This window comes from Trichoderma camerunense, assembly GCF_050948025.1.
Source record: "Trichoderma camerunense strain CBS 138272 chromosome Unknown V8C40scaffold_2, whole genome shotgun sequence".
Classification (NCBI taxonomy): domain Eukaryota; kingdom Fungi; phylum Ascomycota; class Sordariomycetes; order Hypocreales; family Hypocreaceae; genus Trichoderma; species Trichoderma camerunense.
The window spans coordinates 1,644,848-1,670,976 of NW_028145368.1; the positions used below are offsets into that span (position 1 = coordinate 1,644,848).

General features: G+C 47.4%; 12 protein-coding genes across 12 annotated transcripts; 6 read left to right on the forward strand and 6 right to left on the reverse strand.

Annotated features, from left to right (window-relative positions):
- The first annotated feature begins 116 nt into the window (after positions 1-116).
- Positions 117-1,882, forward strand: V8C40DRAFT_233144 (TATA-binding protein-associated factor TAF6). Its single transcript, XM_083213297.1, has 2 exons — positions 117-602; positions 668-1,882. Exons 1-2 carry the CDS (start codon positions 215-217, stop codon positions 1,684-1,686), a joined length of 1,407 nt encoding a protein of 468 aa, XP_083077952.1. The 5' UTR covers positions 117-214; the 3' UTR covers positions 1,687-1,882.
- V8C40DRAFT_233147 (succinate:quinone oxidoreductase subunit C) lies at positions 1,805-2,889 on the reverse strand. The gene is made up of 3 exons (XM_083213298.1): positions 2,706-2,889; positions 2,516-2,597; positions 1,805-2,402 (listed from the first exon to the last, which is right to left on the reverse strand). Exons 1-3 carry the CDS (start codon positions 2,740-2,742, stop codon positions 1,958-1,960), a joined length of 564 nt encoding a protein of 187 aa, XP_083077953.1. The 5' UTR covers positions 2,743-2,889; the 3' UTR covers positions 1,805-1,957.
- A 983-nt stretch (positions 2,890-3,872) lies between these two features.
- Positions 3,873-4,919, reverse strand: V8C40DRAFT_282557 (aromatic alcohol reductase; the record flags this gene model as incomplete). Its single annotated transcript, XM_083221807.1, has 2 exons — positions 4,831-4,919; positions 3,873-4,769 (listed from the first exon to the last, which is right to left on the reverse strand). The coding sequence occupies exons 1-2, from the start codon at positions 4,861-4,863 to the stop codon at positions 3,873-3,875; spliced, it is 930 nt and encodes a 309-aa protein (XP_083077954.1). The 5' UTR covers positions 4,864-4,919.
- A 310-nt stretch (positions 4,920-5,229) lies between these two features.
- V8C40DRAFT_233150 (uncharacterized protein) lies at positions 5,230-7,243 on the forward strand. The gene is made up of 5 exons (XM_083213299.1): positions 5,230-5,531; positions 5,599-6,294; positions 6,358-6,678; positions 6,738-7,042; positions 7,112-7,243. Exons 1-5 carry the CDS (start codon positions 5,380-5,382, stop codon positions 7,135-7,137), a joined length of 1,500 nt encoding a protein of 499 aa, XP_083077955.1. The 5' UTR covers positions 5,230-5,379; the 3' UTR covers positions 7,138-7,243.
- Positions 7,244-7,325: 82 nt separating this feature from the next.
- Positions 7,326-8,590, reverse strand: V8C40DRAFT_282561 (uncharacterized protein). Its single transcript, XM_083221808.1, has 2 exons — positions 8,236-8,590; positions 7,326-8,169 (listed from the first exon to the last, which is right to left on the reverse strand). Exons 1-2 carry the CDS (start codon positions 8,441-8,443, stop codon positions 7,352-7,354), a joined length of 1,026 nt encoding a protein of 341 aa, XP_083077956.1. The 5' UTR covers positions 8,444-8,590; the 3' UTR covers positions 7,326-7,351.
- A 1,160-nt stretch (positions 8,591-9,750) lies between these two features.
- V8C40DRAFT_282564 (S53 family peptidase) lies at positions 9,751-11,828 on the reverse strand (the record flags this gene model as incomplete). The annotated part of the gene is made up of 3 exons (XM_083221809.1): positions 11,589-11,828; positions 10,956-11,540; positions 9,751-10,900 (listed from the first exon to the last, which is right to left on the reverse strand). The coding sequence occupies exons 1-3, from the start codon at positions 11,801-11,803 to the stop codon at positions 9,751-9,753; spliced, it is 1,950 nt and encodes a 649-aa protein (XP_083077957.1). The 5' UTR covers positions 11,804-11,828.
- A 1,070-nt stretch (positions 11,829-12,898) lies between these two features.
- On the forward strand, positions 12,899-14,833 carry V8C40DRAFT_282567 (S53 family peptidase; the record flags this gene model as incomplete). Its single annotated transcript, XM_083221810.1, has 1 exon — positions 12,899-14,833. The coding sequence occupies one exon, from the start codon at positions 12,899-12,901 to the stop codon at positions 14,831-14,833; it is 1,935 nt and encodes a 644-aa protein (XP_083077958.1).
- Positions 14,834-17,203: 2,370 nt separating this feature from the next.
- On the forward strand, positions 17,204-17,466 carry V8C40DRAFT_261616 (uncharacterized protein; the record flags this gene model as incomplete). Its single annotated transcript, XM_083219284.1, has 2 exons — positions 17,204-17,269; positions 17,335-17,466. 2 exons carry the CDS (start codon positions 17,204-17,206, stop codon positions 17,464-17,466), a joined length of 198 nt encoding a protein of 65 aa, XP_083077959.1.
- Positions 17,467-17,745: 279 nt separating this feature from the next.
- V8C40DRAFT_233151 (uncharacterized protein) lies at positions 17,746-19,657 on the reverse strand. Its single transcript, XM_083213300.1, has 3 exons — positions 18,776-19,657; positions 18,563-18,700; positions 17,746-18,495 (listed from the first exon to the last, which is right to left on the reverse strand). The coding sequence occupies exons 1-3, from the start codon at positions 19,457-19,459 to the stop codon at positions 17,785-17,787; spliced, it is 1,533 nt and encodes a 510-aa protein (XP_083077960.1). The 5' UTR covers positions 19,460-19,657; the 3' UTR covers positions 17,746-17,784.
- A 275-nt stretch (positions 19,658-19,932) lies between these two features.
- On the reverse strand, positions 19,933-21,274 carry V8C40DRAFT_233152 (uncharacterized protein). The gene has a single exon (XM_083213301.1). The coding sequence runs from the start codon at positions 21,048-21,050 to the stop codon at positions 20,007-20,009; it is 1,044 nt and encodes a 347-aa protein (XP_083077961.1). The 5' UTR covers positions 21,051-21,274; the 3' UTR covers positions 19,933-20,006.
- Positions 21,275-21,391: 117 nt separating this feature from the next.
- On the forward strand, positions 21,392-24,247 carry V8C40DRAFT_97930 (transcription factor domain-containing protein). The gene is made up of 7 exons (XM_083223691.1): positions 21,392-21,606; positions 21,663-21,809; positions 21,872-22,113; positions 22,172-22,257; positions 22,311-22,936; positions 23,015-23,185; positions 23,243-24,247. Exons 1-7 carry the CDS (start codon positions 21,539-21,541, stop codon positions 24,156-24,158), a joined length of 2,256 nt encoding a protein of 751 aa, XP_083077962.1. The 5' UTR covers positions 21,392-21,538; the 3' UTR covers positions 24,159-24,247.
- Positions 24,248-25,279: 1,032 nt separating this feature from the next.
- V8C40DRAFT_97926 (uncharacterized protein) lies at positions 25,280-26,030 on the forward strand. Its single transcript, XM_083223690.1, has 2 exons — positions 25,280-25,663; positions 25,759-26,030. Exons 1-2 carry the CDS (start codon positions 25,500-25,502, stop codon positions 25,937-25,939), a joined length of 345 nt encoding a protein of 114 aa, XP_083077963.1. The 5' UTR covers positions 25,280-25,499; the 3' UTR covers positions 25,940-26,030.
- Positions 26,031-26,129: the final 99 nt, after the last annotated feature.

The following is a 26,129-nucleotide window of genomic DNA, read 5'->3' on the forward strand; positions in this document are numbered from 1 at the left end:
TTTATAATTCTAGGGATGTAGATATTCGGCTGCCGGATTTTGGCTTATCTAATCCGTTCGCTCTCCCCCACAATTCGCTGGTAGTGGTCCAAAGTTGCTCGCAGTTCAACCATCCTCAGCCTCACGTCAATCCGCACGCGAATCGCTTTCCAGCCAGCTAGCCACCCAACTTCGACCGTGTTCGCAGCTTCGCATCGCCCAGAAGACGGCCAATATGGCGAGCGAAACGCCCAAACTGCTGTGGAATACCGAAAATGTCAAAGATGTTGCCGAGTCGGTGGGCATTGGCTCCATGAGCGACGAGGCTCTCAAGGCTCTCACACAGGATGTCGAATACCGTATTGGCCAGGTCATTATCGAAGCTCTGCGTCTCATGCGCGCTGCACGACGGACGACGATGACGGTCAATGACGTTTCTCTGGCCCTCAAGGTTTTGGATGCCGAGCCCTTGTATGGCTACGACTCCACGCGGCCTCTACGATATGGCGAGGCAAGCTTGGGACCTGGCCAGCCGTTGTTCTACATCGAGGATGAAGAGGTGGACTTCGAGAAATTGATCAATGCACCGCTGCCTAGAGTGCCGCGAGACATGAACTTTACTGGTGAGCTTCCATCTTACATGCGATGAACACAGCTCTGGACTAGCTCTGCTAACAGCTTACCGTAGCGCACTGGCTCGCCATCGAGGGCGTTCAGCCTTCCATCCCCCAGAACCCGACCTCAGCCGAATTGCGACCACAAGACTTGTTGCCCAAGGGACCAGGCGCTAACCCTGCGCTGTCTGCCCTTGCTGGAAATGATGCTGCCTCCGGCCAGCCCTCTGTTAAGCACATTGTGAGCAAGGAGCTCATCCTTTACTTCGACAAGATCCAGGCTGCTATCCTCGACGACAATCCAGATGAAGAAGTCATTCGACTGCGTCAGGCGGCACTGGGATCTGTTAGAGATGACCCCGGCCTGCATCAATTGGTTCCTTACTTTATCAACTTCATCATGGACAGGGTCACACACCAACTGGACGATACATTCACCCTGAAGCAGATGATGGAACTGACCAACGCTTTGATCGAGAACAAGAGCTTGTTCCTGGACCCGTATGCCAGTTCTCTTTCTGCACCCGTCCTGACGTGCCTGATGGCTAGAAAACTGGGCACTGAGGAGGGTCAAGATTCACTCAAGGAGCAGTATGATCTTCGACAGCTAGCAGCTTCACTACTTGGCCGCATTGCACGCAAATACTCAGCCTCAAACTCCTTGCTACGGCCAAAACTTACAAGGACATGTCTAAAATACTTCCTGGACCCCACGAAGCCTCCTGCCGTATTGTATGGTGCCATCCACGGCCTGCTTGAGGCTGGAGGAATGGAGGCAATCCGAGTCTTAGTTTTGCGAAACCTCAAGAGTTTCGACTCCGGAATTCTCCAGCCTTTGAAAGAAAAATCGGAGGGCTCGATCGAGTATGAGATGCTCGTTCAAGGGTTGGTGCAGGCCGTAGCCTCTCTCGCGCAGAAGACGGACACTACGGATACTGCCGAGGCGCAGATGAATGGCGTAAATGGCAACGCCCCCGCTTCGGAGCTCTCTGACTTAAATGACTTCATTGGTCCCATTGTTGGCGAGAAGATTGCATCTACTCGCAATCACCAGCTGATCAAGACCATTCTCGATGCCCGGTTTTTGGAATAAGGAGTACTAGTCAAGGAAAACAGCTACAGCTGACGCAGCATATGAGAAGGCGCACGGCGTTTCGGATTGGTTGATATCCAGGAGATGAGCTCACGCCCTGTCATTGATACATGGCATTCGGGTTGTTTGTAAACTTTTTAATAAAATATTTTTGGACAATTAATCAAATAAGGCCCTTTGGTGGCCATTTATTTTACATACACCGCCCGCTGCTTGTCCGGTGTTGATTTTTTCCTCATTTCTTCCAAGCCATCCATTGATGCTCCTTCCTTTACAAGCCAAAAGCTAGGTAACCACCACCGATGAAGCTTGATATCCACAGAGCAGCCTCTCCCCTCTTAATCTGGGACTTGGCAAAGCCAATACCCAAGTCGTAGACCAGGTGCTTGATGCCGTTGATGAAGTGGAAAGTGAAAGGGAAAGCCAGAGCGAACTTGATGGCGCCCTTGACGACGAAGGGCAGGGCAGCGAAGCCGGAAGCCAGTGCGGCGCTCTCGACGTGGAGGCCCAGGAGAGGGGAGGCGAGGTATGCGGTGAAGTAGACGTAAGCGGCGCCGGAGAGCACACAGCCGGTGATACGAGTCCAGGCGGAGGCGCCGAACCAGGTCTGCTCCATCTTGTAGATGCCCAGGTTGGGGGAGACGGGGCGGTTCAGGCGCTGGTTGACGAGGACTTGCTGGCCTTCCTCCTGGGAGAGCTTCTGGGTCTGTATGGGTCTGCGGAAGAGAAAGAGAGAGAGAGGTCTATGTTAGCAAGCTGTTTCCCCCTCTCGTTTCCTCGGTTTGTGTCTTTCGTGGAGAGGCAGTTTGGATTTGGCGCGCGGGCTTACCGGGCCTGGGAGGTTGACATGGCAGAGGCGAGGACCATGCGCGGGATGTTCTGCCTGAAGAAGACATTGGGCTTCGTCGCGCCTATGAAAGCAGTTCGATGTCAGAGAGCGTCCGTGGTGAGGCTATTCGCAGAATTGCATGTGAAGCCAAAAGCAAAGCTGCCGAGGAGGGGAAAAGAAGAGAACGTACTGCGCACGGCAGCGAGGCCGAGCCGATGGGCGATCATGTTGGGCGAGATGACTTGGATGGAAAGAGGAGATTCAAAGATTAGAGCGGCGATTTTCAATTGCTGTTCGACGTTCCCCCAGACAAAGAAGAAGCCGTTCGCCGGTTGCTGTCGTCGGTTTGCGGCGTTTGGATCGAGCTTCTTCGGAACGGAACTGCGTCGGTTCCTCGGTTTAGGTGGGCCAATCAGGGAGCTCCAATTCATCATCTCCAGAGCAAGAAACTCACGTGAGAAGCAACTCTCGCTCCAGATCCCGCCGACATCACGTGCTAGACGTAAATGCTGACTCATCTTTTTTTTTCTTCGCGGGTCTTCTTAGGAAATTTCCCTCTCGTGGGATTTTCTTCTCTTTTTTCTCTCTTTCTTCTCCAGATAGTCACGAATGTCCGCCGCGCGGTGTCTACTATGGACATCGATTTCGGCAAGGCCTTTTTGGCTTGAGGACGTTTGGAGAGGAATTCTTGAATGGATCCTTCGTTAATCTCGGCACTTGGTTGTCTTCCGTACCGGTGCCGTTTCATTCTGAGATCTACATTTCTTTTTGCTGATAATTGCTTTCTGTGACTGTGACTGTGACTTGTGTTGTATTGTGTAGTGTGATTACTGTAGAAGAGCTATTACAATGGAAGCCATTCAGGCTACAAATGTGTCGCTACGAGGTTCTTTGATCCCGATGCTTTGGATCTGAACTTGTTGCTCTGCGACAAATCTGAGCGTGTGGTGCATAGCTCAGCTACATGCAAACAAGCTCATTCCGCCGCGGAGCTACCCTGGTGCTACTTGTTGACAAGTACAAGATTGACTTGTTCCTTTAAGCTTTGGCTATCTGATGTGTTGCATGAGATTTTACTATCAATAAGATCAGTATATCTTGTTCGATTATCACGATACCTAATAGCCCAAGGCTGTTCACTTCCTGGATCACATTACGTGCATCACATCTTGCGGCAGGCATAATGCTAAGCATTGGTTTTTAAGATAATTCAGAAACTCCAGTAATCACATTTATCTGTCTACACTTTTGATCGCTAATGATCTTGATTTGAAACAGATTGCCTAAGTAGCTTGATCCAATTCGAACGATCAGGTTTGTAAATCCGACCCATGTGCAATACAAGATAATAGCCGCTTCAGTTGTAACCCAGCAATTTCTTGAGCTCTTCCTTGAGGCTCTCAATCGGTCGGCCAGTTCCAGGCTCTTGCTTGTACGAGTAGTCCGCGTTGTAGCGGTTCTCTTCATCAAACAGTGCAACAGTCCCCAGCATGGTGTATGCCTTAGTGAACAGTCGAGTCTTCACACCGTTCTTAGTGTCTTCATCCCAGAGCCTAAAACCTTCTTTCTTGAACTCTTCAATATCGACATCGACCACTTTCCATTCTTCACCAGATGAAATCTCCTTAATTATGTCGATGAATTCATTTGTGCTGACGGCATAATCTGCAACGTAGGCGACGCGATTGCGATACTTGTCTGGGTTTTGGAGGACAGTTACAATGGTCTCGGCGCAGAGTTGCAAGCGGCTGATGGACACCTTTTGGTTACCTGATCCGAAGCGAGTGATGGTCTTCTGCTTCTTGTCAATCCAAAAGAATCCACCCTCAATACCCCAGTCAAACCACCCTCCGGGAATGATGGCCGTCCAGGAGAGGATGCAACCCGGCGCCGATGTGAGCTCTTCAAGCTCCTTCTGAGCCTTGCGCTTAGGTTCAAAGATTCCTACTTCCTCAGCGTGAGCCGAGAAAGAATCAGTGCTGAATTCAGGCGTAATCAGACGTTGCACGCCAGCAGCTAGAGCCGCTCGCACGATAATGCTTTGGTGCTCAGCTGCCGCGGGATTGAATGCTTCGACAAGAGCGTCTTGGCCCTTCAGGGCCTCGGTAAGTGTCTCAAGATCATCGTAAGAGGCCTTCTTGACGGCCACTCCTTCGGGATAGGTAGCGGTGCTCTCTGGTCTTGCAATGATTGTCACGACGAAGCCAGCAGAAAGCAAAGCTGGAACTGAAGTTTTGCCGACATTTCCAGTGGCCTGATGAATTCAGTTGTGTAAGTTGGTTGCAGTATTTAAGTGAATATAATGGAAAACTTACTCCAAGAACCGCGACGTTCTTGATCGACGACATCTTTTCTGCAAAGGGTTGAATTGTAGACTCAATAGCTCAAATACTCTTTACTTCTGATGGTGTGTAAGTAAGTGGCTTCAATCAAGAAAAGAGGGAGACACATCAGGCTTTTATAGACATCTAAGTCACTGATATTCCAACTCATCTACAACTCGCGTTCCAAAGGCAAAGTACATCCATATGGACATACAGTGATGCCTCTCATACTGCAGCGCAACTTCTGATTGGATGGCACTATCATCGGAAATCTCAAAACGGATTCACAAAACTGGCGCTAATGCATCGGCCGAACCCTGTTCATGATTTATAATTTGCCTAGTTCCGTGAGCTGGCCCAAGGTTAAACGTCCGGCCCCACGGCAGCAACGTCTCGGGAGTTTTATTATAGCTTACATGCCCCATTAACAGAATCTCTGTTCCGTACAAGTATCTTCGAGGTCATCACATTACAGCTATCCGCGGAGAATTGACTTGAATGCTACAGCACGATTGTGCCTGAATTGATAGCTTCAAGACCATGCAGGCATCGGCTTCTACATCGGATTACATGACTCTACATATTCCGCCGCAGTTTCCAGTCTTTGGCAGAGCGGCTGGGGTTTGCCATCAATGCAAAAGAGCCAAGACCCGCTGTGACAGAGCTCTTCCTGCCTGCAATCGATGCATACTGTATGTATTCTTCGTGTCTCGGCAGGGTGCTCCTATGGGCCAGCCTTTCATACTCATATTTTTTTAGTAAAAAGACTCGCTGTATCTATGGGCGCCAAATATCCACCAACAACTCCGCTGGCGGACTTTGCTCCGGAGAAGGAGAAGATGTCACGCCATCCAAAGATACTCGGGCATGCTGTCTCGCTAAAGTACCTCTTGACATGTGTTACAAGCTCGTTGGGATGATATCAGTGGCCCTCCTTAGCGGCGTTGATGATGCCGAGCAAGAGGCATCACTTCTTCGTATGACACTCAAGTCAGCAGGACTGACCGCCACGTCCATTGTTCAAACTTACAGGGATACGATTCATAGTTGGTTTCCGATCATGACCGATGATCAAATCGATCAACTTGTGGAATATTATGCCTGGGGACAGTGTCGTGGCATTGACGGAATGCTTTTTTTATCCATGGCACTGATATCTCAACCACCTTGCGAAAATTGTGACCATACTATGCACAGCAATTTATACAAGGCAGTGAAGCAAGCATTTCTGCTTTTACAAACTACTGCAAAGTCATATTTAAAGGTTCTGCAGATCGGGCTTTTACTCTCACTATTCGAATACGGCCATGGCCTTGACCGAGAGTCTGAATTGACCATTGCTGGTTGTGCAGTCATCTGCAAATTAAACAATTTGGGTTCTGTCACCCAGAGTAAAAATGGAACAGGAATAGACATAGATACCACCTGCCGGAAAGCAGTCATTATTATGGACTGGTATGTGCTCTAGAGACATGTCCATCTCCGAATGAAAGCCTATTACTGATCTATGGACAACAGTCTGGTAAAATTACCGAAATATTCGAAGGGCGAACAAACGCCGAGCGATAGTGGCTCAAATTTAGTAACGGCAGATGCACAGCTGGATGGTAAAGAGATAAAGGAAAGCTGTGGCTCGTCGTCCAACTTTGAGATGCTCTTCCAAGTTGCAGGGATCGTCCGAGAAGCAACACAGTACATCAAAGATGAGACAACATCCAAGTCCTCTCCAAATTCGTATCTCATAGTAGAATCACGGCTTCGAAATCTTTGCTATGCTCTAATCCAAGCCGCAGGCCCCAATTCTCTCGTGTTTTGCGACAGCATTGCGCTCGCGCTTAGGTACGTTACCACGGGATCGACTACCGAACAATTTTAGGAAGCTGACCATTTATATCTAGCTTCCTATTTGAACTCAATGCATTTCATTTGACGAAATCTCAAGAATCCGTTAGTGCGGCGGATAGACTCGCCATAGAGTCATCCAGTCGAATGGCAGTTGATATCTGCAAGTCCATGAACGAGATAGTGCCAAGAAAAGGAGTCAAAGGACTTTCCCTCATCGGACTTTCAACCACATGTCGTGCCGCTCAGTTGCTGGCTAAAAATATACCCAGCTTGTGTGGAGAGGGAATGTTTACGATTCCGGATCTTGAAGCTCTGGATCGCGCACAACACGAATTTACGCAGAGGTGGCGAGTGGGAGGTAAGCTTGAGACGGATTTCCACATATAATATGCTCGTTTCATCAAACATTCCTAATTATGATATACAGCAACATACAAAGAGTCAGCAGTCTAGCAGAACAGAGGGAACGCTCCAATCTTTACCAATAACTATAATATTCATAGATCTTCTTTTTGGCATTGTTTTAACAACACGGTCAATAGCAATGAGCGCTCAACGTACAATTATTGAACTTTCAAAATTTTCAATTTATTAAAACGATTAATAATCTAATACAAACTCTTGAATACGAGCTAATAGCGATTGAACTGAACACTTTAAGACACTCTCATGCTGGGAATCTGAGTGGGCCATGCAACTTCCCATCAAGCCCCAGAGTATCTCGAATCGTGCTCGCACACGAAGCCAGCCAGTCTTTGATCTTTTCCCAAATCTTATTGAGCCCTGTAGTCAGCCATGAGACAACTGTGTTCAACCAACCAAATATGGACCCCCATGGGATGAAGTAAACGGCCGCTGCCACACCTGGCGCAACCAGCATCGCAGTCCCTGCTGAGAGGGCAGTCATGGAAGCTGCCGCCGCTGTGCTAATCGCATATCCAATAAACTTGTACTGTACAAATATCCCTTCCGCGGACATCTTAACGAACCCAGTTGAAGCAAGCTTACCGGCACTGGCAAGAATGCCAACAATCGCGGAGATTGGGGCTCGGAAGTCGTCCCACCAACTTCCTTCCATTTTCACTCTGTCCATCTTTTCAATGTGTGCGCGAAGCTTGTTTCGATCAAATTCAGAGATGGCAGAAGATTTTTCAGATAGTTGCCCTAATTGACCGATATGAGAGCCGAGGTTGAACACGACACCGGGTCCAAGCCAGAGTTTGGCTTCATGATACATTCCCTCCCAAGATCGAACGGCCTGTCCGTGGAATTTTGAATAGCCATCGATGTGAAGATATTCGTTGGGGTTGTCATTGGTGGCACACCGATATACCTTCAAGTCCATGATGCTGTACCCAATGTCGAAATAAAGATGGCTGATGAACCCACTTGTAATGATCACAAGGTTGTCATATTGTCCGTATTTCTCGACGGCAGCGATCACTGCGCTGAGCCTAATGTCGTCTGTCGCTCTGATATCAAAATCTAGGCGTTATAGACTGTTAGCTTTGGATGAGGCCGCATATTTGTCAATTGTTATGAGAGCACTACTTTTCACCCGCTGGAAAATCTTATCTTGCTTCTTCTGGTTTATTTTATTCGTCAAACCTTCGATGGAACCATGGCGACAAACAATAATTACAAATGTGTTGGAATCAAATTCCAGCTGCTTGACATAGTTGAGCAATAATTCGATTTCTCGACTCAGGCTCGAGCCGTTCCGTGGCCTGTATTCCTCGAGTGCAGATAATTGTGTCATGATGGAATAATTGCAAGAATAATTATCTATGAGAATGCCGCAAGAAAATGAGATAAATATCAACGCTCTTTCGTATATGAAAGATCTATAAGCGCCTTTCCATTAAAGTGTATATGTAAAAATACACATGGAGAAGTCAAAAAGAAGATGCGGAGGGGGAATTTATATGAATAAACTTCAGCTGCGAGGGTAAACATGTCTTAAATTCATCCCCCTTGCGGAGGTGTTGTCAATGGTCATACGGCATAATGTTGACGTCAGTACACAGATCGTCAGTCGAATCAAATGACACGAAATTAACCGGTGAAGGCGAGCCAAGTCAGCATAACTTTAAATGTATTGAAAATAAATACCGTTTCACCACAGCTATATATGTAGACCAGTCGCCGTCTGACAGCAAACAAACTTTGTTTGGTGAAGCTGGGCGGCCCACGAAGGGAGTGGACGCTAGAGACAAATGTGTCGGTGAGAGTGTCTTATCCTGACATTAATGCAAGGGAGGAATTGCTATTCGATAGCAACGAGCTATTGCATTTAAGCGAGAGGCAGCTGAACACATTTTTGTTTGGAAACATATGGGCTGATTGATGAGAAAGGCTATCGGATGAATCGGGCCCTTTCTTTGGATTGACCTCAACCTACTAGCGAATACAGTAAGAATTAGTCAACAGGATTATTTACAACTATTCAAAAGCAAAATGTAAACATCAAAAAAAAAAAGGAATAGACGAGAAAAGGGCCTGAGATCAAAGGTAGCCCGTAGAAGTTCAGACCAAGACACAGATTTCACATCTTGCAGCGAAGATATTTCATTATTCGCCAAAAAGTGCAGATCGCCGCCGGGTTTCACATAGCTGATCTATCTATTAACATGCTAAAATTAGAAGAGTATCCTAGCAAGGGAAATAAAACTGTATATCAACCCGTTCCTGGAAAATTGGAGCAAAAATAGTTCCTGTGATCATATTATCCGAACCTAGCACACCACCCGAATCTCAATAGTCGATGTATACTTCTTCATTTGGGTCTGAGTCTGGGCATACATTGCTTTTCAACAGCAGCAACTTGAAAGTTGTCTTCTACATTCATAGCCGTAGACTTCAGACACTTCATATTGACTTCACACAGGAACTATTTCATCAGTTACAGTGTCTCAAGGTCTCAGAATTGTTGAATTATTACTCAGATGGATCTATGTGTGAGCCCAAAAATTAACTATCCAATGGCTCTCTCTACGGGCTGTTTGTTCACTGCAGTCACCGCACTGTACCTGAACTACCTATTCAATCAAATCACAATATCCATGTTCATTTTGAACCCAAGCTCATGAAGTATTCCAACATCCTGGGGTAATCTGGAGTACCCAAGCCTGTTACCGGATCCCAGCCCTTGGCGGCCAAAAAGCCAGGCGTACCACAGCCAGATGAGTTACCTACTGTGACATCGTTTAGAACGCTGGGATTAGCATACAAGGCTGGAGTTACAAAGCCGAGGGTTGGCATGCCCGCCTTCAATCGCTCAGTATTAATCCGAGTCAGAATACCGGCGACAATTGGGGCGGCTGCTGATGTACCGCCACCGATGAAGACGTCGTTGAAATCAACCGTGATGACACGATAACCAACTGCTGAGACATCAGGGAACCCACGGCCTCCACGATTGAAGATGCCACCACCTGCACCAATGTTCTTGCCCTCCGAGGTGTTGTAAAACTTGTACGGCGTTGGGCTTTCATCAAAGTATTTGTCAACGGCACTCTTTTGCCAGTCAGGGGTAGGGTAAATATTTGAGAATCCACCACTGGAGAATAAATCGCTGGTAGCGATCTCATTTCCCTCTTTACCGTCGCTATGACCTGGAGCCAGCTGGGTTGAGCCAACGGCCAGCACATATGGGCAATTGGTGAGTGTCAGCGGATTAAAAATGGTAAAATTACCGTTTGCATCTTCGATACAGTCGCCTCCGTTGCCAGCAACACCAAAGTCGCCTGTTGCCCCAACTATCGTCACGCCTTGTAGACTGAGCTTCATCCACTCACTGCACTGGCGTCGGTCATAGTTTACGCTTCGCTGTTGTTCTTCTGGGCTGTAAGAGATGGAAATGACGTTTGTAGGTTTGAACAGACCGCACATCCTCTCCCCCTGATAACCATTCGGGTCTGGGTAGACTGGGTCGTACTCGGGGCTATCACCCGTAATGTTGAAAGCAGTGCGGTTGCAATAACTGCCGTCAAGAGCATCGAGGAAGGTGTTGAAATAACCTTGGGTTAAGTTTACTTGATAATTAAGGTCGTCGACGTTGTAAATATGGATATTTTGGGGGTACACAATGGGGTAGGCGCAGGTTATATCCAGCATGGCTTCGAGGTCGCCTGTAACGTGGGGGGTATCCTGATCGCTGAATCTCTGAGCACCATCAATTGCAGTGAATAGAGGCGTGGTGTTCGTAGGAATATGTCTAAAGTAGACGTCAGTTATTTTCTCCCATGCCTCAAAATGCCGAAGTAGCTTACGTTGCGAATTTCTCAAAAAAGATGCTCAATCCGGTTTGGTTGTATGGCTGTCGCTCGTAGATGCCCAGTTCATTACCCTCGACGGCATCATCAAAAATAGGTATGTTGTACATGTTACGAATACAACGGGGCGTAATGTAATCGTTGCAGTTGCTTGTGACATCTTGGCCACCTAACGGAGCCGCGGGGATCACATCATCCTTCTTAGTGTTGACCTCCCGACGAACCCGCCGCTTCTCAACGTCACCGGCAATCTGTAGCCTTGTAATGGCTGCGGTAATGTAGTCAACATGGTCCAAAAGATCAGCCGGGATTGAGTATTCGTCCGTCCCAACTTGACGAATACCAGTCTTCTGGTTCTCATATATGTCGTAGGTTGCATTAAGGAGTTTCTCAAGCTCCCCTACAGTAGCATGAAATTGTACCCATTGACGATTGTCTGATCGATACACGCGGCCCAACTCGATGTCCTCTGCTTCGAGCCAACTGTGGACCGCATCCACGCTGTCATCGTGGGGTGCAAACAGATCGTTCACCTCATCCCGGGTCATATGCTGACCATAATTGGGCGAGTCAGGGTTAGACCTTGAGGCGAGTCAGCCATGTTATTCCATGGGTTAAATCATCGCGTACCTTTCCATGAGCAACTGGTGACCAAGATCGAGATTCCGCTGGGTCAGGCCAATGCTTACAGGCAGAAGGCCATTGCGATTGATACCGCCTATCTTAACCCATTCACTCGTAGACTCTGCTGAACGCTCGTGGATGACATGTTCAGCTAACGAAGTCCCAACAAATACCACTGCTGCAGAACAGAAAAGTGTCCAAGACGTGCGTGGCGAATGCATGTTTTCGTTAATGTTTTGAAAAATGTTTTGAATGGTATAGAACAACAATTGAAGAAACACACCGACTAAAGCACCAAGATATATAAGAAATTAATTAACCCAGATATTGGACCATTCATTTAGCACACATGTAGCCATAGTAGCAATCACCTAGCACAGCCTCCTCCAGTTCTGGATAGACCAGGGCTCCCCAGCATTAAGACTCTCGTATCGGGCGGTATGATATGTAAACATGAAACATGAAACAATCATCGTGCATACAATATGGATCCAGTCTATACACTGTGTGAGGTGTTGAATCAAACCCTGTGAGAACAAGGGCTCTCCAGGAAGTTATCTCTCATTGAAATACTTGAACCGGCACCCCGCATAACGTTCCGGAATTCCGAGTCTTGCCGCCGGTTATCAACGGAACCAATGGTTTCAAGTATTCAAAATAGGCTTGAGACCCCGGGATAACCACTCTAACTCGACGTGTCATGGTGTCTAGCTGTAAGCATCATACCTTGCTATAGAAGCAAATAAGGCGGTCAACTTGGTTGCTGGTCCCGTCTTTAGACATCTAAATGGAACACCAGAGTAAACTCTCACAACACGTTGATAATACCAACAACAAGTGAGAGCAGAATGCTTACACGTCATTTGATGATTCCCATCCTATAGAAGATGCGATATTTTCTCTCAAATAAATAGGAAGCATGCTTTGTGTTTCATATTTCTTATTGGACGAAGCCTATTAGTGTATGTTATTTAATTTGTATGCCCTAGAATCAAACGTTCAGGGGCAAGCAGGCTATGCTGCAAGCTTCATGTTGACAACTGACTGACACGGTCTTAATTCATACCGTGCGGCATGTTTCCCCCCAATCAAAGAAGAGCCTGTTTATCTTTTGATATTAGCCGTTATACGCCACTAGGAAGTTGTTCGTATCCGAATTTAGAAGGTAAGGGAACTTTTGGAGAATATCTCTTGAGTTTATGAGAGAAAGAAATAACCAAAATTCAGATAGGATGGTATATAAAATGTATTGGTTGGATACTCTGAAAGTTCTTGGCACACAACTCTGAAGTCAACAACATTCAACTAAACTTACAATGAAGAGACCAGCTTCTTTTACTGCTGCAGCAATTCTGCTCAACGTAGCTGTAGCTCGCGTGGTACCATCAAGCCATGTACGGCATGAGGTGCGTGACGGGCTCTTGAACTCTCATTGGACAAAGAGGGATCGCATTGAAGGAGCTACCACAGTTCCAGTGCGAGTTGGCCTAACCCAAAGCAATCTCGATATTGGCGAAGCTTTGTTGATGAATATATCTCATCCCAACTCAGAGCACTATGGAAAACATCTCTCAGCGTCTGAGGTGGACGAAATGTTTGCGCCGTCAAAGAAGAGAATAGATGCTGTTACTAAGTGGCTCAAATCGGCTTTAAGTGACAGAGTGATCAATCTATCTCGAAGTCGTCAATGGCTGAAACTCAATGCCACGGTTGCGGAACTTCAGGATCTCCTTCATACCGATTATCACGAGTATACGAGCAAGATATCAGGGAGGGCTGCTCTTGGCTGCCAGGAAGATCACATTCCATTACAACTTCGGGATTACATCGACTTCATCACACCTGGCGTTATGATGCTCGAGATTAAGAAGCGGGACGAAAACTCGGTTCGCAGTTTTGGTGCGATGGTGCCTAAACTGACACCTACAACGACTATGCGGCCGGAACAACCCGGCAATCTTTCGAACTGTTCCTCTATGGTCACCCCTGAGTGTGTCCGCGCGATGTATAACGTAGCAGATGAACCTAAGGGGCACCCCAACAATTCAATTGGCATCTACTCAACCCAAGGGCAGCAGTACAGTCCGGACAGCCTCAGCATTTTCCTCAAGCTTTTTGCACCTGAGATCCCACAAGGCACGCAGCCAGAATTTCAAGGCATCGATGGAGCGCCTACACCCACCCCGTTACCGTATGACGCTGCAGAGGAGGCCGACCTTGACTTCCAGGCGGCATATCCCCTTGCTTACCCAGCCAAGGTGGTTAATTATCTAGTTGATGATTTCTATTATGAGGCTGGCGGCGGTGGTGTTAGCGGCCTCTTTAACACCTTCCTCGATGCTCTTGATAAATCATACTGTACATACTCTGCGTACGGTGAGACGGGCGACCTTCCGGGTGTTGACCCAACTTACCCGGACACGAGTGAAGGTGGCTATGACCAGCCGGAACAGTGTGGTGCCTACACTCCAACCAATGTGATCTCAATCTCTTACGGTGAAGATGGGGGGAGCCTACCGATGAACTACCAGCGACGTCAATGCAATGAGTGGATGAAGTTGGGCTTACAGGGCATTACTGTCATCGTAGCTTCAGGAGACGGAGGTGTGGGTGGCTTTGGCGGCTCACAATGCGCCAATGGCCCCTTCGTCACGATACAACCAGCAGACTGCCCTTATGTTACCGCTGTTGGCGCGACGAATCTCACAACTAGCACTATTCATGGCAACGTGAAGTTCTTAGAGAAGGCGGCAGGTTTCAGTGGAGGCGGCTTCTCTAACATCTTTGGGACACCATCTTACCAAGCCAACACTGTCAACTCATACTTTAACAATCACCCGCCGCCCTACGAATACTATAATATCACGCTCAATGCTACACACACGACGGGTCGGTATAACCGTGGTGGTCGTGGCTATCCCGATGTTTCCGCTATAGGAGTGAACTTCGCTACTTGGGTTGGGGTTAATGATGGTATCACGCTCGCAGCAGGGACGTCTGCCTCCGCTCCTGTGTTTGCAGGCCTTATTACACGCATCAATTCGTTTCGCTTGAACGCGGGCAAGAAGCCTGTTGGATTCATTAACCCGGTGTTATATCAACACCCGGAAGCATTTAATGATATCACGAGTGGCCACAGTTCGGGCTGTAGTACTGATGGATTTAGTGCTGTCGAGGGCTGGGATCCGATAACCGGCATGGGAACGCCCAACTACCCTAAGCTGAAGGAAGTTTTCTTGAATATGCCATAGTAGCCTGCTTTTAGGTACTTTTCAGCTTGTCTCCTTTGAACAGGGTAAAGAAACACCAAAGATAGTAGAAGTAAAGAGCTGCTAAAATAGAAAGGGGATATCGATATTCGCGATTTGGCAATACAATTAGAAATCCTGAAGTGCACACACTTATGTTTTCATAACTGGCTGGAGATAGCCTGGTGTATTATAACTGCTTACACTAGTCGAGGTCAAGGTTATCCGCTTTTGAGAGGTAGCATTCGTAAAAATAGCAATACATCTTAATGATGAATACTGGGTCCGATGGGTATGTTGCCTTTACTTTTTTACAGATCTGGGATCAAAGCGTCAATATGCTTAATTTGTTCCAGCCAAGATGTAATGGAACAGACTTCGATTTCTCTGCAGGTTTACATCGTCCCAGGAAAAGAAAAGGAAGCTGTGTATGTCACGGTAGTAATATCGATCTATCAGTGTCAAACGCACGATGGATGTAACAATTGGGTAGCATTTGCCCCAAAATATGGGGACTCTTACAATACGAGAATTAGAAACCGCTGAGGAAAGTTAGTGCGTGTTTCAACGCAAGCACATTACAAAAGGTCTTCCCAGGCCGCAGGGGTTAGACATGAAAGCTTCTGCTATTTGATGTATGTTGCATGCCCTACCGAATTGCCCTGCGCTATTCGACAATCTGGGGTGATTGTTAATTTGTCTCTGTCACGTCACATGCCGTATCACTATTCTTATGGCCCACTTTGCTGTTCTCTTACAACATTTTTCCTACAAAGAAGAATTGACAAAATAATCCTTCTCTCAACCACTGAAGCAAAATATTGAAGCTTTGCTCAAGAGGGTACAGGAAGCCACATTACTGGCACGCTTTTCTATGTATTGACTCTATTCGGCAGGCAAGTGGCGTGCATCGGGAGTTAGCATCGGCAATTCGTTTCGCTCTCGCTTAGCCCTCCAAAGAGGAACCTGGTTGGGCAGCGCCTTTTGAAGCCGTATCTCTTTAGTCAACTCTGTTGTCAAATCTTGAAGTAGTCAATTCTTCCAATTAGATCCTTCAAGTCAGCTTTCAAACTCCGCCCTAAATACAGGTGTACGGCACAACATTCCATCCGCTACAACATATACAGAAACTGGGATAAATGGATAAATACCCGCTGCCGAGGTACCTAGGTAGGTAAGCTTACTGCAGCATAGGGGTATGCATGTTCGTGTTCGTGAGAGTGAGTGAACGAAATAGGAAGGCAGATCTAGCTAAGCAGTCGGGTTAGAACCGAATATTGAGTCCTGTTAGTCAGATGAGTAAAACAGTTATGACAAAAATATTGAGTCGCGGAGTTATTGAAAAGAGAGAAAGTTGGGTTGTTTAGTGTAAACTAGAGAATTTTTCGTCATGAGCGGTTCTGTAAGATGTTTTGTACCATTAGGAAAGGTTGGCTATTGAAGATCGATGGACCATAAGTTATTAGGTTACGTACTACATGTATGCTTAAAGATCCCGCCGGTCGCTTTCCGCGAGCACGGGACGACACATCAACCAGGAAAGATTACCAGATATGGTAAGAGACTGGGAATCGGCTGATACCCAATACCCCTTGGAAAGAGGCCCAACAATTTGTAAGAACGTTGTAAACATATGCGGTCTTATACCGCAAAAAAACAAGCCCACCAATAATACCGTCTTAACTTAGTCGGCCCGGGTCGTCGGGCCATTGCCGATCCCTCCATTATGTGTTTGTTGATGCTAATTAATTCGTACAACCTTTCTAGGATACGCATACTAAGTTCAAAATGTAAGCGACAGATATTATAGGAACCACTTCTTTTGAGAATATCTAATAATTTAGGAGATTCTAATTGCTGAAATCTAGTAGAGAAGTTATTATGATAATTGCTACTTGGTCAAAGCTGAGAACAGACGTGCTATGTACTGCAGAGACATGTTTTGCGGAGAGCTGCTACTCCCCGATCATACGTACCCGTAGATGAAAACTGGAGTGGATAGCCGGATTTAACAAAGAACAAGCCCCCCTAGGTATCGGAAGTCGGTGAGCCAACTAATGGAAGTGTCATTGGTGATGTGGTCAGCTATAGAAGTGGTCAGCCGTGGAGGTGGTCAGCCATAACAGAGTCCCCGGTAGTGGTTCGATGCAAGGTACCTACATGGATTAACTCGAGCCAATGAAGCGAGTTATGAAGAAGGCTGAGTGGTTCCTGAGATCATCTGGTTAGGAGGGTATCACAGGTTGCAAAATTTATAAATACTCGTCTAAATCCCCCCGATCATTGAACTTTTAGAAGACATCAAAATCAGTCCTCTAAACAACAATCTTATACTCTCAATAAATTTCAACAACTCACAAACCAATCGACAATATGAAGGTCTACGCCGCTCTCCTCGCTCTTACTGCCGCTCTGGCCAGCGCTTGCAACACTTGCAACGTATGTCTCACATAGTTCCTTTTCTATCACTCATTACTTGTTTTCTGTTATTGACAATTATGAAGGACTGCCCTGGTGACCAAGTTTGCAACCACTTTGGAGGATTTGGAGTTGATCCCACTACTTTCTGCGTTGAGCCCAGCGACCCTAGCTGCAACGACCCCCGTGGCAACTGCGATACCGCTACCTGCGATTAATGTCTCTCTTGATGGAATGGGATTAAGGTTAATCTGGTATTCATAAATTAATCATAATTCATGATTCATGAGCATGTAAATATGGGTTTATATGAATAAAAGACGAATTCAACGTTAAGATGCATAGTGGTTGCTCATAGAGGAGTGATAGGTTATGATTCCGTGTCCCTTACACATAATGCCGTTAAAAAGAGTCGTGTTGTTTCTATTGTTGAAAAAGCGATCGCTGAATGACTAACTGTGAACTATCGAGGTAGTTACAGGATTGGAATACGAAGACAAGCAAGAAAAGATCCAAAACGCCACATGCTTCGCATATCAGGATATTTTCCTCCCTATCACTTCGTTCCACTTCTTAAACTTGGACTTGCTAAGCATACCGTCGTGTCCTTCGCTCTCCTCGCCCCATGCGTCCTTTGTTTCAGCTATACCCTTGGCAATCCAGCTGCCCTGCGCCATAAACTGATTCCATATCAACGCTGAATCTTTGTAAGGGGCCATCTCCTCCTTTAGGTTGAGAATTCGATGCGCAATGTCCTGTGCCTCAACTTCCAAGTCATGGAATTTTGCTGGAGCAATGGCATACAAGAGTCGTGACTTGATCATTCGACAGACTGCGTATGTTCCTCGTAAAGCTAGACGCGTTAGACACCAGGGGCCTAACTTCCTATAGTCAAAGTCGCTAGGAAAGACTAGAACTCCATATTCATCTTCGCGAAAGCCGCCGCTGGTTTGGATTATGGGGCGTTTCTTTATCAGACTTAGCCATATCACGAGGTTTTTACGCTTTGCTAAGAGGCGCTCTGTGATATCGTCAATGTCTTTCTGTGAAGGCGGGCATGGCGAAAGCAACAACTCTGTTGTTCTTTTGAACAATCTCGGCATCTCAATGAGGCCACCCCATAGAGCGAGGGCAAACTCCTTGTCGTTGGTAAGAGTCACGTCTTCACTAACAGCCTCTCGAATGACGGCTTGCCACCGGGATTCTTCCAGAAAGCAAGGTGTATTATTCAAGAATGCTGACATCACCTGAGAGGGAAAAAAAGGAATTAGTTTACTAATCAGAAGTTTTCTTTGAGAACTTGAATCTCCTTACCGTTGGCCCGATATGCGCTAGGAATAAAGCCTTTTCGAATTCTGTATTGAACATATGGGCGCCTCGAGCCTCTACTAGCCGAGCTGCACCGCCAACGTGGTGCATCCAAGAATCTTCCCTGTCATCTCCATTGAGAGCCTAGGGAAAAGGAACAACTAGTCAGCTCAACATTGGCCATGATGAGACTCTCATTGCTCTACAAGTGACACGAACCTCGAATATGCTCAATAGCTGTGTGGCACATAGCGTCTCTGGTTTCGCCCATTCACGCTCATCGAGTAAGGCATGTTGCAGCGCTTTAAGTGCTTTTTGATAGTGCATCAGCGCCTTCAAATCGCCTTTGGGCGATCTATCCTCCTCTCGCTGGGATAGGTACTGAAGTTTTGCAATGACACAATCGGTTGCATGGCGGAGCAGCGATACGTGCCCGTATCGGCTGGGTATAAATGACAACAGCCTTTGACTTGAGACTTGCGCTGCGATGATACGATCTTTGGGCTGTGTTGGTTCGTATAAGTAGTGAGAAAGGGTGCCGACACCAAGGCGGAGGCCGGTTAGCGGCATGAGATTAAGAAGAACAGAGAATTGCTTGGGCATCATCGGGTCCTGGAAGGCAAAAGGCATAGAAAGGGAGGGAGGCTGGTAAAATCGCTGCAACTGATCCAGATCCGAGGCATCGTTGAGAACCTCGGAATCGTCAAGCAACGGCTTGGGTCCCACAAACATGGGATACTGCCTCATGTTGTGCTTGCCATAGTCTCCCCTCTGTCTCCGGGCCATGGCGGTGTCTTTCATTGCCTGCTGCCGGATGCGCCGCCGGACCTGCGCATCAGTGGCGAGATTTGGTCCATCGTAGTTGACGAAGGAGAATGACTTGGCCGAGGCCTTCTGCGGCATCCTGTCTGTCTGTCTGTTCTGTCTGGTTGCGGCTTCAAGTCCCTTGATGGCTGAAAAGCGGATACTGACTGAAGCGTGAGTGGGTTGATCAAGGATCAGTAGCTCAGATGTGCTTCTTCACACGAATCAGCAGCTTTTAGGGCAATGTTGCAATTCGTACGCAAGGTTCATTGTTGGCTAGAAATGGGCGGAAGGGCGCTCAAAGGGATTGACTGATGGCTTGATTACTATTCACAATTTCAAATCGAGTCTAGGCCATCGACAAACCTCCGACATATGCACAAATGCGCCACATTAGGAATAACCATAGTCTTAGTGTAATGCAAAAGCCAAGCTATTCTGCGTGTATATCATTTATTGGGTTTGTTACAATGGACATCAATGTTAAGCATGTGTAAGTCGGGAGTCTCTATGCAGCAATGGGACGGGCGGTAAGGCTAGAGCGGAATGTGGGTTTGAACCGGAAACACAACTTGTATAAAATGCTATCAATTCTGTTTCCTCCATGAATGTACAGTACAAGCAATACAGTAATATGCTGGATAGTTTACACGGTAGAATCCTGCAGTCTGTAATACAGCTTACACAGTCTCTGCTTTGCTGGCCTAAGCGGATAATACGTGTTGCCAGACTCATCCTCAGCCATCACATCCATGCTATTAATCTCGCTCACGAGGTCCGTATGGAATGGCTCTGGAGGATGACTCCAGACGTGGGTGACCGCGTCGGATACGCATTCAATTTGAATCGCTCGAAACCCCTTTGTTGCTGCAGTGCGCATTAGGTAGTGCGCCAGCGATTTCATGATGCCCTTGCCCTCATATTCCTGCCGCGTGCTCGTCGCAGCCCGAAATAATACTTGACCTGGGCCAGTGGCTTTCCAGGAACTGTCTCGTTGATCGGCTGCATCCAAGGCACCCATAGCAGGTCCAAAGCCTGGAAGAGCTGCCATTATATCCACCAGCCTTTCAGGATTCAGCGGATCGAAGCTGTCGTACGCCATAGCGACCGACACAAGAGGGAAGTCCATCTGGTCAAGCAGCTTCGTTATGCTGGTAGTCTCATCATCAAAATTCCAGTAGAGTTTTCCTGAAGTGGTGGCCGACTCTGGTTGCTTGAACTCGTATTCTTTGTCAAACACCCCCAACGAGTGACCGGATTCAATCTGATGCTGTATCAGATACGCCATGCTTTTGTAGACTTTGTAGGTACGCCGCGTCAACTCTTCCTCTGGACATGAGGCTGTCCATACTCTTGTCTGATAGACGTTGCTAAGAGCGACAATGGCCTGGGCCCAGTTACAATGTTTTAGCTCGAGCGGCCGAATCTCATAACGAGACGAGAGGTTTGGTGCTGATGCCATGAAGGCGTTATGATTTGCCTTTGTCAAATTAAGAGACCAGAAAATAGGAACGCATTTGTTGAGAAACGATATAAATGAAATAAATAGGGCCTGGATATGCGATGATGGATTGCCGGATACCCGATGAACGGCTATTTGTTGTATACCTGTACATATATACCTAGCACTTATAACCTTGGAACGCAATAACCCCTGTTTAGCTGTGCGGATTAACCATTTTATAACCATCTGTATCAATTCCGCCGGATTTTATTTCAACGAATGTTCTCTTGTCTCGCTACCGGATCTTCCCGTAGCTACATGTACCTTCCTATGCAAGATAGATTGGCACCCCACAAATGATGCATCGTAGACATCAAGATTTGTCTTCCAGCAGCACAACTGAATATTCCAGCGGCCTTTCGATTTTCGAGCTAGCCCCCGCACTCTGGTTGACGAGAATGATTATATTCAATCATTCCTTTTCTAGCTTGGCGTATGGGAAAGGAAAGCTCGAGAATCCCCGACCTCGGCTTGCTCGGTTGTCGCCCCCATCGCTTAGTCATACGAAACTAGCAGCTCTTCCCATATCGCCTTCTGGGGTTCGCGATAAGTCACAGCAATCCACTCTCCCACTCCATCAAGTGATTGATTGGATGGAGCTTCATCATCTCGCATCAGCAAAATCTGCGGCATCTCGGACCGTCACTGAACTGGTGTCATCGCCGTGACCCCTCATGGACATTCAGGAATCGTCAAAGCCAAGCCGTCATCTAGATAGAGAGAGGAAACGAGCCGCGCGCGCGTATGTTTGATGCTGATCCGAGGACATCAAAGCTGTGTCTGACTCTGTCTGTGTAGGTGTGATGGCTGTCGCCGCCAGAAGGAAAGATGTGATGGAGGCGTGCCCTGTCGGAGATGCTTCCGGCTAGGTCGCCAGTGCGATTTCTCAGGCAGGGCCGCAACTGAAGCGGATTCGCAGGCTGGCTCTGGAATGCGCCCTCCAAGGTAGAGCTTTCCCAAGATATGATGCGGAATAAATCAAGACGGAAGTGTTCTAACAGCCAAAGACCTCGCGCGCCTGATCATAGCTCCGCTGAACAAGCAAAGAGGCTCGAATATCTGGAGAGAATCGTCAAGGGTTACGTCGGAAGTAGGGATGCTTTAGATCTCGAAACCCTCAAGGGGTTAGCTCAAGCCGCAGAGAAACGTCGGAACTCCCCTCGACCAGCAGACACCTCCTCCCAGAGCTCTGAATTTGAGGGCGTGGATGATAAGTTTGAGATACGGCCCCTCCACGGCAATGTCACACGTATGAGCTCGGTCTTGTCTATCTTACCGGCAAGTTGGATGCTAACCTTGGCTGTTAGATTATTCTGGAGAGTTTTCTCATTGGAACTTTTCAATGCGGATCAAGAAATGGATCGATCAGAGTGTTCCCAGCGACGCTTTAAATGTGAATGCTGACTACTGCTGATATCTTGAATTCAAGCTGACCAAGTTGTGTAGCATTCATCTAAATCACCAACAACCTTCAAGGAGTACTACCGCGCTGAAGAGCTACAGTCGCATTCAGATGCAATAGGTGCATTAGCACTTTTACCGCCGAGACCTATTGCCGACTTTCTCGTTTATTCCTTCTTCAAACATGCACAGACCAACTATTTCTTCGTCGAACAGAACTGGCTCAAAGCCAAGCTTGATCTTGCTTATGAAAATTCGGCAGCATTCTCTCGGCGGGATGTGGGGTCAGTGTGCATCCTATTTGCCATTCTTGCCATTGGAACGCAATTCGCCTATCTCGAATCGTTGGTTGATGGTGCCGAGAATCCCACGGAAAAGGGACCCGATGCATTTACCGAAGATTCCGTTGGGATACTATTCTATCAGCAGGCATGCCGACTGCTTCCAGATGTAATTACGGCCTCATCGCTGGAGAGTGTCCAAGCCTGTTTGTTACTCGGTATATATACGCTTCCGGTCGATGCATCTGGACTGGCATACATTTATCTCAATCTGGCCCTTAAGCTTGCGATACAGAACGGCATGCATAGGAAATACCCCGTCGAAAGTCGAGATGCAGACGTTGTTGAAACTAGGAATCGGGTTTGGTGGAGCGTATACACCATCGAAAAGTACGCTTTGCTTAATGACATCCTTTTTGCGCAGAGAAATGGGGAGATATGTGCAATAAGCTAACCAAAAATCACTAGGCGTGTTGGAACTTTTCATGGCAGACCGACATCTATATCCAGTACTGATGTGGATGCTGACTTTCCCGTTCATCGTCCTGATCTATGGTCCTCGACCTCGCAAACCGATACTGCACACATCTTGGCAACTTTGGAGCTGAACCAGCAGCTGACTAAAATGTCTCGTGAAATGTGAGACCTTTCAAGACGGCTTAGAATTAAATCAGATGGCTAATTGGTATTCTCTAGAGCAATCTTGAGATCGGTGCCCAAACATGAAGTACCGGAAGGGCTGAAAAGGCTCGCACAACTTCACCGTGAACTCAAGACATGGTGGGATGCTCTGCCAAATGACATCTTTTGCAAAGAATTCACATCCCAGTCGAAAATTTCTCGCAAGCATATGCATCTACAGTTGGAATATTGCCTCGTTCGCATGTACGTTGGTCGCGTCTTCATCTTCCCCGAAGCAGTGTTGAGGGATGGCAGCAGCCCGTCCACGTCTGTGAACGCTCCCTCGAGTGCGTCTTTGAGCAAGAAAAGCACTCGTTCAACTCTGTTAGCGGACTGCATTGAAGCCGCCCTGTCAGTTATAGACACGTGTCGCTGCCTGCGAAATACGATTGGCCTTGCCCGAGCCTCTTACACCGAGTTCAGCTCTTGTCGGGCAGCTCTCCTCGTCATTACTACACAATGTCTTTCCCAGAAGACATACATGTTTAGACAGGCTTTGCGGGATGGCCTGTCGATGCTTAAGGAGATGTCAACTGGCAGCCAATCTACACAATCAGAAGTCTCGTTGATTGAGGCTTTTGAACAAGCCATCGCCAACATGAATACGCAGGAGCAGACTACCAGCACTACAGTGAGCGAGTCCCAATACGCAAAGTTCAAAAGATGGGAGCAGCTGTGGAAGAGCGATGCGCCTTTACCAGAAACAGCGGATGGAGGCGCTCAAAAGAAACAAGAGCCAATGGCACCCCCGGCATCAGAGCCACCGAAGCAAACAGGAGAACCACAGAAAGACGATACCACGGTGATGCCCTCAAGTACTCCCTTTTTCGGTGTCGACGGGCATTTTGCATCATTCCCGCAAAATCTGGATGATTTTTCGGCTTTCTTTGGGAATGAGTTTGGATCGAATATTGACTCTGGACACGGCTGAAAGATGTGCAGGGTCAAGAAAAGGGTTGACCCTGAAGATCGGTAAGGAGCACGCTCTATCATAAAGGGTTTGCCCGAATTCTTCCAGTGGACAGATGATACCGTCGGTTCCACTTTTGGTGCCAAACTTAGAACCAAAGGCGAGCCAAGGAGAGCACTACAAGCACTACGTTTTGGTTCAATCAGAGGTTGTCAATCTGCTCCAGGCTGGCTGCATGGTACAATTACAAAACCCGCAGCGACACAAGGCTATATAATAACTATGAGAGAGGAGGAGGCCGCCGGGTCCTCCTTGGGGGCCAGCAACACTCCGACATTGTGTGTTTATTTTAAGCATCTTTCAGCGCAAGTCAGGACAGGTCGAGGAGAGTCGGTCGATCCATATGGAGCGTCATGGTTCATGAGATGCTCCCGAGATATCTCACCAGCGATTTATTTTTATACAAACGAAATTGAGAAGGCAAGATGCCATCGTCTTTCGTCAACGGGAACTTAACGGAGCCCGCCAGAACCTAATATACTATTATATAATTTGTCACGTCAATGTGCTTGCAAAAGTGACATCATGCGGGGATACAATCGAAAAAAAGGCTCTTGATCTAAGATTAGCTCCTGGGAAGGGGGGCCCTGGCGTGTTTGTTAAAAACAGGTCAATGCGACCATCGCCTGGTGTGACAACCTTGCAAAGTCGGATCATCGCTGCCGGTTTGAAGAGGCAAATCCTCGTATTTGGCAATCCATCATTTTGTTTTCTTTTGGCGTCTCCCGTGGCAGTTGCTTGTTTAGGACATCGCTATGCACACGCTTCTTCTTCGCCAATCGTGAAACCCTGCAGCAAACCAGTCCAGCGCCGTCTGTGCAGGCTGTTTGAAGGGTACAAATGCCCTGGACAAGGCACCTAAAGAGCGTCTCATTGGCGCCTCAGCCGTGTCGCGGCGATGCTGTGCTTGGAATCTCCATACCAGAACGATCAGCTACTGCTGAAGCTACTCCAAAAACGTACGCCAGCGCGGGGTGAAACCAGGAACGCACAGCCTTCTATTGGCCTGACGATTTCGTTTCATTTCCCAGGGCTGCGGGGAATGCAAGTCTGAAACCTCCGTTGCACAGCCCTCTTGGCCGTGCGGAATGGCGATGCGGTTAATCTGTTTACTGGTAACAGACATGCGGACCTTGGCGGATCAGCGCGCGCGGACTAACAGTAGCCAATTGAGCGTGAGATATATACGAGTCCATAGCTCGAGGTGATGGCACAAGGGATACGATGTGATTTGTAGCTTCAAGTTTTTTCTGGCATCTTTCTCCCAATCAACACTTCTTGAAAACAAGTAGAGGTATCGAGATGACACGCGACACAATGGCGACCACACTTAGACGCTCAGTTGAGCATTTAGACGGCATCACCAAACTCCTCATGACGCGCTGCACAGATACCCAAGAGAGCAACACATGCGAGAAACCTACCTCGCACACGCAGATTGTGGTTGGAGTGGTTGTTGCAACAGGGTGAGGCCTCCATTTTCACGAAGCCTCAAGTGGCAGTTTTTTGTTTTAAATCTCAATGGCAAGCTTACTGACTCTTCTTTCTGTCCGTGTTCCAGTCTTCTTATCTTGGGGTCGGCACTTTTAGTTCTAGTTTGGTTGACTCTGCGACGGAGGCAGATTGACAAACTCGAAGAGGCGACTGATCCATTCGAACTGGCCGCCTATGGCCTCGAGCAGACCCCAGTCCAGAAACAGAGGCGACGCGATCGCTTTAAGGCGATGCTGGGGAGAAGATGAAAGAGAATTTATCGCGACACGAGTTCGGGCAGTTATTTCACCTCTTGGGCCTTTCGCACAGAAACACAGAATGAAACAGCGAGGCAAAGAATCGGATACGAAGCCGAGACACAAACCTTTGATGGTGTCGCTGGAAAAACGCTACTTACATCCACGATAATATGGCACTGAGCGAACGAGTATGCTTGAT